Below are 16,160 nucleotides of genomic sequence, written 5' to 3' on the forward strand. Positions count from 1 at the left end.
TAACAGTTTTGGAAATACCTCTGATACTGCCTAAAATGGTGGATACAAATATAAGTAATCAGACACTGAAAATCAACAATTCAAGTTTTTATTTCATACAACAGTGCACTTTGTACAACTATTCAAAGATAAATACAGGACATAATAATAGTGACAAAAAGAAGGGATAACAGGCACAGACGACAGGAAATAAAATGATGTGATCAATAATACAACTATCCAGCCCATGTGCCTCTGTGCAAGAACTCCTACTGGTGATTTCCTCACCACCACTGTTCCCGGTGGGCCAGTCAGTCATTGCAGGACACAGCGGTCATTAGTCTGCTCCTCCCGGGGCTCCTCTTGGGAGGTTGGAGGTTTCTCCTCTTGGTACTGAGAGGCTTCATGGTTCAAAATGTTTTGGAGCAAGTCTTTGCTCTCACTCGGTGGTAGATTGAAGAAAAAATACTGTGGCGCCATCTGAATGAACCTAGCAGAGGGAGAGGATGATGTTGTTGGTAAAACACACTCAACAAACAATTTTAAGCAAAATAATTCCATTTGTGTAGAATGCAGCAGGTGCAAATTTAATTTTCATTTGCAAACTTGTTTTCAATTCAAAGGATTTACAGTATCTGCACCTCAAATATTTGAACTGCATTAAACAGAGTCACACATTTCAGGATGTGGGACCTAAGAGAGCATGACAAAAGCTGCACAGCTTTCTCTTCCCCCATTAAGCCGCAGCTGCACATTCACAGGGATCTGTTCAATCCATAATCCCCCCCTCCAACCAGCTGATACTCGCGAACAGGATTATGATACCTCCCCTCACAACCAGCACGAGTAGTCTCTGCTGAACTGGGGCTTTACATCTGCTCCAAAAGGCAAGGGGAATGTGTCTGCCTGATTACTTTTAAGCTTCTTCAAAGATATGAGGGTGGTCTAATGGGTTCTTTTAAAGCTACAAGAGACTCGAGTCTAGTCAGTTATGTAAATGCAACACAAATGTATAATTTAAGATATACAAAAAAAACAAATGTTAACAAGCTGAGACTTACTGCTCCGGTGTTATGGGAGTTATGTTGCGGAGACAGTTGTCCTCAGCGAAGGAGTGCTCATGGTACAGTACCCACGCTGGCAGGCCTAGCTTGGGGCTCTTGGCTCCGTAGGCAGACAGAGGATGGATCTGTGCCACATGCTTGTGGGTCAGAATGAAGTAGTTCCCTGATCCGTCCACATCCCGCGCCACCTGAGGGAAATCACAGCCACAGCCAGATGGAGAGGCTGGAGTCACTAACGCAAGAGTACTCTTTTAAATAAGCCAAGACAAGAGAATGCACAAAATGCTTCTGTACAGTCATTCTTGTGTTTTTGACAATAAAATAAAAGCCATTTGATTATTTGATTAGTTGTACACTATTAAATGAATCCCCAACTATATACTATAATCAATTAGTGAGTCTGAGAGTTGTGTTATCTGACCTGCATGAAGAAACCTGCCAGCAGGGCTCTCTTAATGCTGAGGGTGTTGCTCCGGGAGCCGAAGGCGGGCACTGAGACGGGAAGTTCGATCCTCTTCAGGGTGTCGGTGAGCTCAGTACGAAGAGTGTCGGCCATCAGCAGAGCAGCGTGGTTCAGGTAGAAATCCTGACACCACTTCTCCACATTACAGTCTAACAAGGGGAGAGGACGGAGCCAAAGAGAGGATTTTAGGAAGGCAGAATTAGTGATGAAGACACAGGGATCATAATCAATATAATGGATTTTTTTCTTCTTTATTCACTCATCTCTCGAGTGTTTCTGTGTTTCCATGTAGGTGATGCTCTCTAAACTCACGTGGGTCCTGCTGGCACTGTTTAAAGGCCTTGTAGATATTGATTAGTGTGAAGTGGTCTCCCTCAGGGTGCTGGAACTTCATGTGGCACTGCGTCGCTTCTGGCCTCAGGTCCACAGAGGGAACCGTGAAGCAAGTTGGTGCTAAAATATGACATGTGCAACTTAGAAAACATGTTTCTGCACATGTATTTGGTATTAATTTATTTGTTTGATATGCCCGACCGGCCTATGTTACCTGATAGCATGGCAGCTATGATGACCACCTCGCTGACACAGTCAAACTCACAGGAGGCGAGCAGAGTTTTGGCCATTTGGGGCTCCAGGGGGAACTCAGACATGATGATGCCCATCTCAGACAGGTTGCCATCATTATCCAAAGCTGCCAGGTAGTCCAGCTCCTCCAAAGCCTGCATTAGACCTTCAGGATCTGGGTTGGAAAGGGTTTTGGATTACACATTAAACAAAACTAAATCTATGTTTACAAAATTGGGTGAAAACTAGGAACCAAATCCCTCAGAGACCCATGTCTTTACGACTGTCTAGTATTTAAACTAGGAGATTATTAATTACATACAAACACACTTTGACTGAAACTGTTACGGATTATTTTTCAGTTTTCATGCTGTCCAAACTGTAATCCAAAGTGGTGACCCACTGGGACAATCCCTCTACAGTACACTGGCACCCTGCTGGGCACGCTTTGGTAAAAAGCCAGCATTAGATTAGGATTTTATAATCGTCAGCAACATCTGCCGAGCATCACTATGCAAAATGAAAAGTCTCTCATGCTACAAATTAGATTTCCTTCTCTGTTTTTGCAACAACCATGTTTTTGGATGAGCATCACGATGAAACAAAGAGACTCCCACACACCAACACTATGATAATGCTCTAATCAACTAATGGGAGGCTGAGCGTGTGTGTGTGTTGTGTTAGTGGGGGTGAATAAATCCGGGGGAACAAAAGCACATGGAAGCAGGTCAGCTCTAAAAAGGATGCTTGCAGAACAGGAGCTGTCAGTTCTGCTGAGGCACGGCTCACTGCCCTCCAATAAAAAAAAGTTCCTGTCTGCTGGAACAAAAGAGGTCGGACTGACTGAACCCCAAATTCATCTGATTATCACTGAGGACAAAACAAACTGCCACAAACACATCCTCCATGTTTATTTTGTCTCTTCATGCGAACCTCACCTGGCCTGTCCATGAAGTCGCAGTGACGCAGTCCGGCGATCTCCATCCTCCTCAAGAAGAGCACAGTGGACGTGATGTCAGACTCCACAATGTGTGGCCGTGTCTCCGCAGGAAGCTGCCTGTCCTCTGGGTACAGACAGAAACACTTGCCTGAAGGGACAGAAAGATCCTTTTTAGATCAGGACAGCAGCGAGGAACATTTAACACTGATATTACCAGTTTAACTTGTCACCTGTTGGACCTGCCAGCTGTTTGCGACTCTTGGCTTGGCCTTTGCTGATTGGCTGAATGATGACTGAGTTTGTTCTGATCCTGGGGTTGTAAATCTGGAGGGGCATCAGTGTGTTACAGTTATATAAAGACACGTACAATTAGTACATAAAACTCCAGCTTTATAACATTTCACAGGCAGACATCATACAGACATGAACAGACAAAACATAAAAAACTAGTTTATCTACCCAACAGTATATAAAGTAGATCAGTGGTTCTCAAACTTTTTCACGTTTCTGCAAAACAAGTACTTTTACTTTCTTACTCTCTGCTCTTAACTCAAGTAAGATCCTGAATGCAGGACTTCCTGGTATTACTTTTACTCAAGTGAAGTATCTGAATACTTCGTCCACTGCTGATTAAATATTATGACATTTAATGAAACATTCACACAAATCTACTAGAAATATAATCTCATCTCAAAAACAGATATTTAATAATAACACAGGGAATTTATTTATTCCCAAGGTGACTGTAGGTGTCTAGACTGCAACATGATTCTTGTAATGAACAATACATATAACATAATGTTTTAACTCTTATTTGAACTAGAACAGCACTCAGCAGAGCACACACCTCCACCAAGGCCCAACAGTCCTCTTTTGTATTCACTCATAGATACCAGCCACCTCGACATCTAGATCCATGCATTATTCTCTGAGAAATTAACCAAAATGTCAAAAAATGCGCAAATGCATTATTAAAGAAAGGGAGAAAAAGTTCCTGGACCCGTCCCTTTATTCGGATCTGCACCAAGTTAATGGGGTCTATTCTACTCTATTCTTCTTTTAAATCACTTCTTAAAACCCACTTTTATAGACCTGCTTTTATGTGAAGTCATCCTTTTTAACTGAATTTTCATCTTTCAGTCTTTCATTCCTTTTACTGCTTTTCGTCCATTTATTATCTGTTCATCCCGTGTGGTCTTTTTTTCATTTTTCTTACTGTCCTTTACTGCTTTTGTTTGTTATTTTTAATCTTTATTCCTTTTACTGCTCACAATCTTTATTATCTGTTCGTAATTCCTCTGATGTGATGTCATCTTCTTATCGTCCCTTATTGCTTTTATTCATTTCTGTTTATCTATTTATTTTTTCTCCTCTCTCTCTTCTTTTTCTGTGATTTTGCCTGTTTTACCACTTTTATTCCTTTTACTTGTAATGACTCATATTGTCTTTCTGTGTTTTTACATTTTCTGTATTGTTCTTGTTTGAACTCACCTAAGACTAGACTTCCTTGTGTTTGGTTTGACTGTTGAATGTTTATTCTGTAATATTGTCTCCCTGAGTTTTGTGCTTTTGCTTGATTGTCAAAGCACTTTCTAAACTCTGTTTTTAAAGGTGCTATAAATAAAGTTTATTATTATTTATTTATTTATTATATTCTGGGCCAAAACCCATCCTCCATTCAAGTTTTGTGATAATCTGTTCAGTAGTTTTTATGTAATCCTTCTGACAAACCAACCAACAAACATACGCACACGGGTGAAAACATAACCTCACCTCCTTGGCAGGTGTAACCAAAACAAATAAGGACTGACTTACATTTCTTTTCTCCAGCCCGGCATCAATGACGAAGCTTATCGAGCTAACAGCCCAGAAGAAGTCCTCGTTCGGGCTCGATGTGAGGAACACTCTGCGGGTCCGGCCTGTCTCCTCCTCCCCCAGGATTGGTAGATTCCCAGGCTGGCCGGGGTGCACAGCGACGGGCAGGAGCTCACCCAGATCAGGAGGTAGGCTGTGCCTCTCATGACACAGGATGTCATGGGCCAGATCTATCTCCTGGTAGAGAGTGAAGGAAAAAGAAAGTCAGAGGAAGACATATTTCAGATTCAATCAGTTATGAGGTGCAAATTTCCTTTTTTTTTTTTACCTGCGTCGTCACCAGAAACACAACCACATCTCCTCCCTCTTCTGAGCGGTGGATCTCCAGCACCAAACGGAGAGCTGAGCAGAAGTAGCCGTCGCCTGTGCTGCTGTACACCACCTCCCCTGCGACCGGGCTCTCCAGGCGAATCAGAGGCACCGCTGACCTGGTAAAGTGTGCCAGCTGTTTGGGTTCGGGTTCAACGGCTGTGAGGAGGACCACGCGGAGCTCCGGCCTCTGCAGGGCGATGTCCTTCAGCAGACCCTGGAGTACATCAGTGGCTACGGTCCTCTGGTGGGCCTGGTCCACGACGACAACTCCGTAGCGCTCGAGCAAAGGGTCTGACATCATCTCTCTGAGGAGCATGTCGTCTGTGCAGTACCTGTGGTGGGAGGGAGGGAGGACACTGTATTCAAACTCATTATAGCTAAAATAAATCCTTAGATTTCTTTCTTTAGGCTGAAAAAGTGAAGCAATACATTCAGGAAATCCATTTAAAATACCTCAGAATGGCATCTTAATGAAAGGCACTTTTCTACACGTCAGCTTTGCCCCCATTAGTGTAATTTACTCTCATAATTAGTCCAGGGAGTGGATCCTTGCATACTTGGCGCCTGCCTGTTTATCTCATCTCCCTCCCCTCAATGTGCTGGGTCTCTTTGTTCCTCAGCTGACTTATGAGGGACCCACATGAGGGAGCGTGACATATGGGCAGACAGGGAGCCGGGCAGCTGTGGAGGAGCCCCTGAAAAGAGCCCCCTCAAGCCTTTTGTTCACTCGCTCTCTTGAGAACAAGAAAAGGCGGGGTGATTTAGCTGTGTGTGTCAGGAGCATGCTTCAATGTAACCCCGGGAAGAAGAAAGAATCGGATAGAGGAACACTACATAGAAAGCAGCTGCGTTAGCGTACCTGAGGACTGTGTCATTCGTGCCACATGTTTCCAAAGGGATGCTGTACCCGACTTCGTGGCCAATGTTGACATCCATCTCATCAGCCACTCTCAAGGCGAGATCTACTGCCTGTTGAGCGTGAGTCTGGGTGCAAACCACCATGCCATGCTGGAACTGGACTGACAGGCAGAATTCAGCACACCACTGGGGAATCTGTTTCAAAATAAGAGTCAGACAAGTTGTCCACATCACAGTAAGTGGGTTGAGAGTGAGACAGCTTGATTATCTTAAAGTGCAGTGCAATCGAATGCCAAACAGTACTCACTTGAGAACTCCTCCCAGTTTTAGCAGAGCCACTGACAACAACAAACTGTCCTTTGGCCAAAGTGTCCATAAAATCACACTTTGCTTTCCACACTGGCAGCTCTTCCCTTTCTCTCAGCAATTTGTAAAACCTGGAGGAATAAGGCAGTCCATCAAACTGATTGAGCTCCAAAATGTCATCATACTCTTTGTCTCCTGGACTCAAAGCTTCTGCGTCTGAACAACAGGGCGATTTCCCCTCAAAACAGTCCTCTCCAGTTAAACTGGTAATGTCCTCCGCCATCGCGAGTGAGCTGCCAGTCTGTCCGGCTCAGACTTCATTTACAGATCCACAGAAGTGAAGTTTGGAAATCTCCAGCTCTCAGTAAACTGTTGGACAGCACACACACGCACACACACACACACACACCGCCGCTGCAAGTGAAGCCAAATGAAAGGCTCACTAGGCGGCCAGCCCAGTGTTGTCATGTGGCCACTAATCCCATAGAAGTGCGGTCATCAACAGATGACACACACACACACACACACACACACACACACACACACACACACACACACACACACACTGTTGTGAGAACAGAGATAGATGGGCAGTCTGGTGTTTACAATGAGAACTGGCTCTCACACAAAGGCCACAAGCTGTACACAGTGTCATAGTGTAAAATGCATTTATTTATCAACTGTGGTTTAATTTAGCAATTTAGAAACTGTTTATCTCAGCTGTTGACAAACCACTAATTTATTTCTACAGCCAAGAACCGAGAGTGGTGTCAGAGAATGAAGACCTGTGAAACTAAGAGGTCAGAACAAAAGTCTGCTGTGTTCTGCTTTCAGCCTGCACAGTGTTACTGCACACACAAAAGCCTGCAGCTTTACAGTTGTAGACTTGTATCTAAGAAAAACAAAAATTAAAAATGCCCTAATGGTAACGTAAATAATCTGTCTTAATCTTTCTTTCATTATTTTTTAACTTATTATGACTTTTCTCTAGCTGAAGCCAACCCCGATTAACTTGTATTTTAACTAGCTAAACGTTAGCTTAGCTATGTTTAGGATCGGGTGGGCTCAGAGGGAAACAGCTAGCCTGGTCTAAAGTTAGCTAAATACACCCACCAGCACCTCTGCAGTTAATTAATAAACATTTATATATTGTTACAAAACGACAATTCTTAACAGTACCTGCTTTAATGTAGCTGTTGGAGTGTGTTTGAGTCAGGGACAGACTCTGCCTACACTGACAGTTTGGACTGAGACAAGTTTGACGTGGCTTTGTAGGCATAGCAACAGGGACATCATGATGGTCAAGTGCATATTGCCACATTTTTAATGTCCTCTCTTTATTTTAATAATTTCTCTTTTAAAACCAAATCTTGACTTTAAAAATTAAAAGTCAAATCAAATGTGAATCTGGAGAATCGTGACACCGTCAAACTGTGTTAACGCAAATTGTCTAAAATCAAAAATCTCTCTGACAGTAGTTGCGTTTATGTGTCAACATATTTAAAACATGTACATTTGAACTGCCTTAATTGTCATATACTTCTACTTATTCTGAGTAAATTCTACTTATTCTAACTATAGAGTGGTGTAGGTTGTAGTACTAAAACCTGGAAATCAGCTAGCATTTTTGCACATCCGGTTCACTCGTCTCAAAGTCAACCTGAAATAACCTAAGATATTAAAAATACATAATTAAATGTCCCACAATTTAATTATAAAGCTCTTACGGCGGCTGCTAACCAGTAGGTAAATGAGAACAGAGGTTGTCAAGGATATTAAGCGTCATCACACCGAACACGGAGAGACGCTTGGTAGTGACGTCTAAATCATGCGACTGCATTCAAGTGTTTATAGTCTAACATTAGCTTTTTACTGCTAGCTATTTAATTCACGCTTCGAAAATCACAGAAGTGGTGAAGATTATCTCGCTGAACAAAACGTGTATGGATCATGAACTTGTGTTTGTCACAGGGCTTGTTTTTTGGCGATATTCCCAAAAATCCTGTAGGCTTTTTGACGAGGGAACCGGAGCGATGCTAACTTCCGGGTTAGCCTACAAAGCACGTCATCGCTACAGGAAGACCCGCCTCTACTCTGCTCTGATTGGCTCTGACCCTGACATCGTTTATATGCCTAACCAACTCACTTCTCCTCATCCCTGAACTGGACCAACTAAAATCCTCACCTGTCCTCAAAAGTTGATATATATTTTGTTTGTCTCAGAATGTAAAAAGTTTGACCTGAGACGTGAGAGTGCTAAAGCAGTTAAATCTTTATATGATTGATATCCACCTCTAGGTAAGACAGTGAATAAGCATATTTCCCAGAATGTCAAACTAATACTTCCCACTAACATTATTATTGAATTTAAAAAATGTTTTTTAAGGACCACTGGTGGCTGAAAACACGTACTGTTCAAACTAAAACTACTGTCACTGTTTTAAACAATATAACACAGTTACTTTGATGCCATGCTTTACTCTTTGACTTCCTATTCTTAACTTTTCCCTGAAAAAAATAAGCAGCCAAGACCGTTGTGGTAGATTAAAAACACTGATGAAAATACTGCACAGTTAACTAAATGTGATGAGGAGCTGATAAGATGAAACTGGAGGGATGGAGGGAACCACTTGGGTTATTGTAATGACCGTTATTCTCCGGCAGGTGGCAGTGTTGATCAACCACAACAGGCTGCTGCAGCAGACTTTGGACAACAGAGCGGACCCTCGAAAGAAAAAGGTCATAGATTGGTGGCACACTTTCATACAGTGAGCCATCAGGAAGATGATGCACATGTCTGAAGTATTTTTCTTGACACATACTTTTGTGTCATTTTCAGACACTGAAAATCACTTTTTTAAAAGGACGAGAAAAGCATCTTCTCAAAAGTCACATCTTAGATAGAAGGAGTTGTTTCCATGTAAAAATATTCCAAATGATCAAAGTCCTTATTAGCTGGTTTTGTTATGGGGTACATCGCATTTTGCATACTGAGCTTTAGGCACATTCATCCTCTCAGCGGACAAAACACAACAACAAAAGTCAGTTAATTATTCATGTTCATCAAATGGTGAAAATCCTCATGAACCCTTATTTATCTCTTTAACAGCCACTTGTGGTTATAAATCAAAGTGAGAATGAAATAAAAACAAATTGTTGTAAACAGTCATAAAGGAACTTTTATTTGGCTCTGATTTCATCAATAAAATCTCTCAGTTTAAATGTTTTCCTCAAACATTTGTCTCTGGCCTAAAGGTTAAATGTTGAAAGCTTTAACATCATGTTTGCGCCGGCCTCAAAGCAGTTCTTATATTACTGTGCATGTAAAAAATAAAAGAAAGACAAAAAAGGAAGAGAAAATGATAACTGACATACAATATTTACACATTACAAGGGTGTTTAAACATATTACAGTTATGCAAATAAACACATTACATTTAGGATTTACAAATGGCATAAACATTTAACGTTTAATCGACACAGCACTGACAAATATTTTCCAGCGGAGAGCAGATACTCTGACTGTCAAACACGTCTTCCAAAACAAGAGAAAAGCGTTACTCGCACATGTATGCAGGGCTTTACAGACTTCAATCATTCTGCAAATATAAAATGCATTATCCAAAGTGACACAGGAAAAAGAACGACGCTGTAAAGTTTCAATCCCTCCTTGTAAAAACAGCAAGTTAACAACAAACAACAGCAAGGAAATGGCCTGACTCAAAGTGCAACCGTGAGCTCCGGATCTAATGAATGATGCTGTGAATGCGTGAATAATCTCAGAGTTCAGGAATAACACAACCATACAGAATCTAAATGGAATGTTATGAAGACGGGACAGATACGGTAAAACATCTTGTTGGACACAGTCGAGGAGGAGATTTGGAAAGCTCACAGCACTGAAGTCATTCCTCTTGGCTCGCACACTCGAGGACAGAGTGAGCGTAAATGTTAAACATACAAACACCAGAGCTAATGCTGAATTATTTGGTGTTGGTGTAATTCTCTGGAACACAATCAGTCTGTCGAGACGCCGCAGCGCCTGCCAGCATCAGGAGAACATGTTGGGCGTCCAACACATGCCCCGAGCAGTGTGTCAGAGCCAGTCTGAAATGTGTGAAAAGTACTTCTGCCGTTCGTACTTTACAGCAAAAGTGAACTTATAAGGGAATAAAAGAGACTGGCTGTGAGGCTGTAAAATGAGCAGATCAGAATAATCCCATAAAAAGTAGTGTGGTCCGAGGCTTTGATGAGTCCGTGTATTGAACAACAAAAACAAACACTTGATGAATATCTGCTTTGTAGCACCATGGCAACGTGAATAGAAAGGATGTATTTGGTATTCATACATCATAAAAATATGAAAACTGAATAGATAACGCTGCACATGGCCCACAAGCTACACTGACAACTTGCTGAGTTGTGCTCCATTTCCCTTTATCTTCGTTTTCTTCCAAAAAAAAGAAACTTTTTTTTGCAATTCAATTATTCAAGCAACTTCACTGGTTATAAAAACATCATATTATTTCAGCATTTCATTTGAGAAAATAGTATAAAAATCGCCAAAGAATGCAAAAGAAACATCCTAAGTGACACCATGTTTCCTTCTTTTCCAAACTTTTCCGTGGGGAAAATCACTCTTGATCAGGGTGCTCTGTGCACAAACTGGTAACGTCGAAGTTAAATACTTAAATAGATAAATAGTTCATTGGTACCTGAGCGAGGACAACATAGCACCTTTTAGAGGCGTAGCACCGAGGTGTGATGTTAGCCCCCTTTCGTCGAGAAACTCTGCGATTCCTCCGAGTGTCCAACAGGTCTTACAGAGTCTCAGTCATTAGTGCAAATCAAGACAGTCTCTTGTCTGTTGGCGGGAGATTAACTCGTCCACGACGTCACGAGCTCAGCAGTCCTTATGAGTCTTTGGCGGTCTGTAGGGCAACACCGGCACAGGTCTGAAACGTAAACAGAAGCATGTTAATAATGTTATACTGCACAGTACATACGATACAATATGATACCATATGAAACCATGATATACTTTATTGTCCCCGTAGGGAATTTTGTCTTGGACTCAAATGCTGTGTACATATAGCTGCCTCCATAGTGGAGATAATAACAAAACAGCATAAAAAACAAGCAACACACCACACAATAACACACATTTGCACGACCAGTGATGATAAGAAGACCACAAGCTATTGCACAATCCCTGTAGCCTCAAGCAGCGTTACTGAAAATCTTAATATTACATACATTACATACAAATAATACCTTGGTAGGTTCATCTGATGGCAACTAACACTTTCAACACTGCACAAGTCTAAACAGAATGTCGGTGGATTTGATTTTAAGGTTATAGCAGCAAAAGGTTAAATACAGGGAGATTGTAAAAGGAGTTCAGTAAGTCTTTCATTAACGTTCCCCTCTTATGCACACAGAAAATAGAAGTTTGTTATTCAGGAAATGCTGTAAATCAGCACATTTGAAATGGTTGAGGAGGTTTTTCTGAGATCAGAGTAAAAGTGATCTTTTCCCTCGCGGCGTTTGGCAAATTGGTGAGAAAAAACCCTCAGACAACCACACGAATAATCAGACCAGCACTCCCAAAGTGACACAAGAAAATTACAAACTGGATGAGGAAATGTATTGAGTGATTCACTGGTGAGAAGATGAGGCAAGTAGAAAACTCTTTTGAAATCCATCTGTGCCTGAACAGAAAACACATAACAGCGTTATGGCTCTGTCCATCAGGGCCCTGTCATGTCTGAATGAAGCCGACAATGTAATAAAGAGATGCACTGACCTGTTGGGTAAAGGGATGGTGGGCGGAGGCCTGGGCACAGTGGGGATAGGTATGGGGAGAGGTCCAGTTCCAGGGATGTGGACCCCCGCTGCTGCGGCACTATGACCCAGCCGAGAGCTCCTCCCTAGAGGGTCTGCGGGGAGGGGTTTCTGGGGTGGACTGGGCTTGTCAAAGTCCTGAAGAAGGAAAAGCTAAAGTTCAGTCAATCAGATCGAACATGTACAAAACAAGACATTTAACTACGTTATTTTGGGCTTTGGGAAACACTGACTGACGATTTCTTTTTACATTTTATAGACCAAACAACGGATTAAAGAGAATGAAAACAATCGGTTGTTGCAGCCCTACTTCTTAGGATTCAGTGCACAGAGATGATGATCAATTCTGACTTTTTTTCAGAATTGATTGATTTTGAAATGCAGATCAGCACTGTACTAAACTGGTATTGAAAAACAATGAAATCTCCTGACATTAATCTGAAAAAACACCACCACCACCTCCCTTAAACATTGACTATCTGTTTAGCAGTTATCTGGAGACAAAAGCAGACACATTTCACTAGAGGGCACTGTGTTATCAGTATCTTCTTTCAACTCAACACGGTTAACATGAGATGAATCCCAACCCTCCTCCTCCATGTCTCCACCACCTCTGTGGCGGTGCTGTGTGAGTGTAGAAGGTTATCTGAATGAGGTGCCATCATGTGTTACTAATCTACAGCGAGGAGGCGAGGCAGTGATAAACATCTGCTACCAGCAGCCCGCCTACCATTGCAGACAGACACACGTGTATGCGCAAAACCTCCCCAGCACCACAACACACTCTCAGGAGAGAACATGGACAAACTTCATGTACTATGCACACAGAGGAACATAAAGTTTTCAACATCACGCATGGATAAGACTTGGAGAGATGGAAGATTCATGAATTCACAGGGTTAGCGTTATGCCTCAGTTATAAACCGGTGAGTGTTTACAACTCGTCCACCCACCTTGTCGTTTGGGACTGTATTTCATGTTTTGGGCCACTTGGTTCCAATTAAAGTAGATCTGATATAAAATGATGCTTCAAACTTTGTAGCAACAGATTTGGGGAAACCATTTCATTTCATGCCATTTCAATCATGTAAACAGCATATTCCATTTGGATATTCAGATTAGGCCTCATTCTGAAGCTAAAATTTTTCGATTAAGACTAGAAAAAATATATATATTGTTTAAGACAAAACCATTGTTGCACAAACTATTTGAATTTTTATAATGTAAAGACTAGATGAATTTACAAAAATCATGACCTATCCAAAGTCTCAATCAGGGTGTTTACTGCATTTTGTGACACACACCCAGGTAGACATGCATGCATAAAAGAAAAGACCGCATTTCTTGTCAGAAGGAGAAATGCAACTACTTTAAAACATTATGAAAGACTTGGATTTCAAAAGGTTTTTGATATGCACAAATATTCCAACACTGACCTTTCCGAGAAGGTCGTTAAACAAATGAAAGATGGAGGTTGTCTTTGTTAATCGTAGAAAGTATGACTGCATGTAAACGGAAATGTTAGTGTAATTTTTCATTTTCATTAGCAGCTTAGGAGGAATGCTGTTTTTTTGGGGGGATTCTAAACATACTGGTAGTCGCAGTTAAACAACATCTTAACACATCTTACTGCCCGATATCATTCATCCTCTTGAATTGGAGCAAATCCCTTTAGCCAGGTTCCAAACTCTTGTGCAAGGCCTTCCCAAAGGAGTGGAGGCTGCGATAGCAGAGATCAATGATCAAAAATCACGTTTTTGGGTCTCTACATACTTGTGGCCACGTAGTCTATGTGTTGCTGCAGGTTGGAATAGGTGAGGGAAATATATAAACAACATTTTTATCATTGATTTATTGGCTGTTTCTTTACTTGATTGAACCATTGATCATTTTGGTCTCAGTTTCAGCAGCTCGACCAGATGTTTCCCAATTGATTGTTTTGTCCTAAAAACAAAAATATACAACAGGAGCAGGAGAATTTTAGCCCTTTTTTCCTAAAAAACGATTAACTGATTATGAAAATACAGTAGTTCCTGAATCATTTTTGCTGATTAAGTAATCAATAATAATCGTTTCAGCTCTATAAACACAGTCAGTGATGTCACAAATTAAGCAATAACGTCAATAACACCTTATTAAAAGTCGCACTATAGTATAATAAATGTCTTCTGGTAGTGAAGTTATAAAACAACAAAAGAACCAATTCATTAATGCCATTTAATATTCATTAGCTAAGGAGCACTGTAGTCCCCTCTTAACTGAGAATTAATTGGTTTTACAAACTCAAAATGTGCAAAACTCGCTGCATAAAACAGCCCACAGCTCTCCAGATGCAGCTAAAAACACAAGGTGCCCCACAGAGGTTGAAATGTTACGATGCTTTAATCAGTTTGAGCTCCGTTAACGGCACAGCAGGTCTGTTTTACTCTGAATCTGCACCATAGTCCCGTGTGGATGCTGTTTTTACTTGTCAAGAGTTTGGGGGTAATAAAATGTACACGGTGGGGGATTCCTGTGATCCAATTAGATGAATTTGTGTGAAAGTAAAAGAGCATTTCATTGACTTTCACATACAGTTTACCACCCACTGTGATCTTTAAGCACACATTAATTCCCAGTAAACCAACACGTGTAAGTTATGGATAGTTTAGTGAAAATAACTCCTCCAGAAACACAAAATCAGGCTGTTTTCCGACAGAGGGAAACTAAGATGTAAATGGACAGATGCATCCACTCAAATGCAAGAATAATCTAGGACCCATGTGCATTCTAATGCCGCTCTTGGCAGACAACCTCACACTGTAACTGGAGTCTTGGTGGTGTTCACATGTCTTAATTCAAAATGAAGGATTGCACTGTCCTCTGTGGCTTGAGAAAGATCTATGAGCCTTGGGCTTACAAGCACCTTTCAAAACCCACCGGAGGAACTGAAAAATGCGTGGTTGTCTGGCAAAAAACAAAGTAATTTTTCTGAGTTCCAGAAAAAGATGACATTTAGGGAAAAGGCACGTTTTTACTCCTCGGTTCTCCTTTTTCAGAGCGCCTGAACAGCATTTGAGCTGATTTGCTTCACATTTATTTGACTATGTGGGTATCTGATATGTGTTTTTCCTCAGCAAGCGGGTCAGTTTGTGAAAAATCTCAGCTGCCACACTGTTTTTCTTTTCACCTCATTGTAATAAATGCAGTGTAGGATTTATTCCCCTGGAAACACCTTGACATTAAATGGCATGCAGGCATGAGCTAGGCTGCGAAAAAGTCTTTTAAAATAAGACATATTGGCACAGACAGCAGGGGAGGCTGTGTCAAGTATTACAATAAGAGTGTAATACACTTTCTATCCGAGGATTGATGTTCTGCACGTCCTCGCTGGCCTGTTATTAAATCTCAACAGAATGCTCTCTCCTGTTTCTGACCTACACTGCATTTGCCATCTCTACTTGCTCCATCTGTTTCATTACAGCAAAATGAGCTGGTAGATATTAGCAGGTAGCAGGGTTTCATTGTTTTGGCAGGCCACTGGGCAGCCTATTTATAAAGCAAACAGTGGCCTTTCAGCTAAAGTGCATCTTTAGTTGGCACACGTTCACAACAATTAGGGGTGATGTGCTGCAATGCTGAATGTGATGCCAGTTGTTTCTGCTGCACAGTGGTTGCCACTGTAACAAAGTAAAAAAAACTCTATTACAAGTAAAAGTCCTGCAGGGGCTCTATGTAACAATGTGCAGCAATTTACATGTATTTATCACTTTTTTATTGGTCATGTGTGAGTGGATTGTACTGGACGTGAAAAATGAGACGTTCCCCGTCTCTCTCAGTTGCCTAGATGCTGTATGACTTTGAGGAGTCGTCGGATTTTCCACAACAATGGAAAGAATGTGACTTTACGCACAGATTTTTAGTAGAGGAAAAGCAGAAGTTCTCCTGTTGGCACTTTTCTCTAATCTTCACTTTT

The 16,160-nt window shown here is 41.4% G+C and overlaps 2 protein-coding genes across 3 annotated transcripts in view; both read right to left on the minus strand.

Moving 5' to 3' along the window:
- Window positions 1-72: 72 nt before the first annotated feature.
- Window positions 73-7,567, minus strand: dhx32b (DEAH (Asp-Glu-Ala-His) box polypeptide 32b). Its single transcript, XM_073482195.1, has 12 exons — window positions 7,541-7,567; window positions 6,363-6,836; window positions 6,057-6,250; window positions 5,154-5,529; window positions 4,826-5,062; window positions 3,241-3,334; window positions 3,009-3,158; window positions 2,054-2,245; window positions 1,819-1,959; window positions 1,465-1,655; window positions 1,041-1,231; window positions 73-469 (listed from the first exon to the last, which is right to left on the minus strand). The coding sequence occupies exons 2-12, from the start codon at window positions 6,642-6,644 to the stop codon at window positions 295-297; spliced, it is 2,223 nt and encodes a 740-aa protein (XP_073338296.1). The 5' UTR covers window positions 6,645-6,836; window positions 7,541-7,567; the 3' UTR covers window positions 73-294.
- Window positions 7,568-9,555: 1,988 nt separating this feature from the next.
- adam12b (ADAM metallopeptidase domain 12b) overlaps window positions 9,556-16,160 on the minus strand; it is an 83,907-nt gene continuing 77,302 nt past the window's right edge. For both annotated transcript variants that reach the window (XM_073481891.1, XM_073481892.1), the window contains 2 exons: window positions 12,168-12,343; window positions 9,556-11,316 (listed from right to left, as the gene is read on the minus strand). In XM_073481891.1, the coding sequence (XP_073337992.1) occupies window positions 11,265-11,316; window positions 12,168-12,343 (228 nt within the window). In that variant the 3' untranslated portion in view covers window positions 9,556-11,264. The remainder of the gene's footprint in view (window positions 11,317-12,167; window positions 12,344-16,160) is intronic.

The sequence above is a fragment of the Pagrus major genome, chromosome 15 (genome assembly GCF_040436345.1).
Source record: "Pagrus major chromosome 15, Pma_NU_1.0".
Lineage (NCBI taxonomy): Eukaryota > Metazoa > Chordata > Actinopteri > Spariformes > Sparidae > Pagrus > Pagrus major.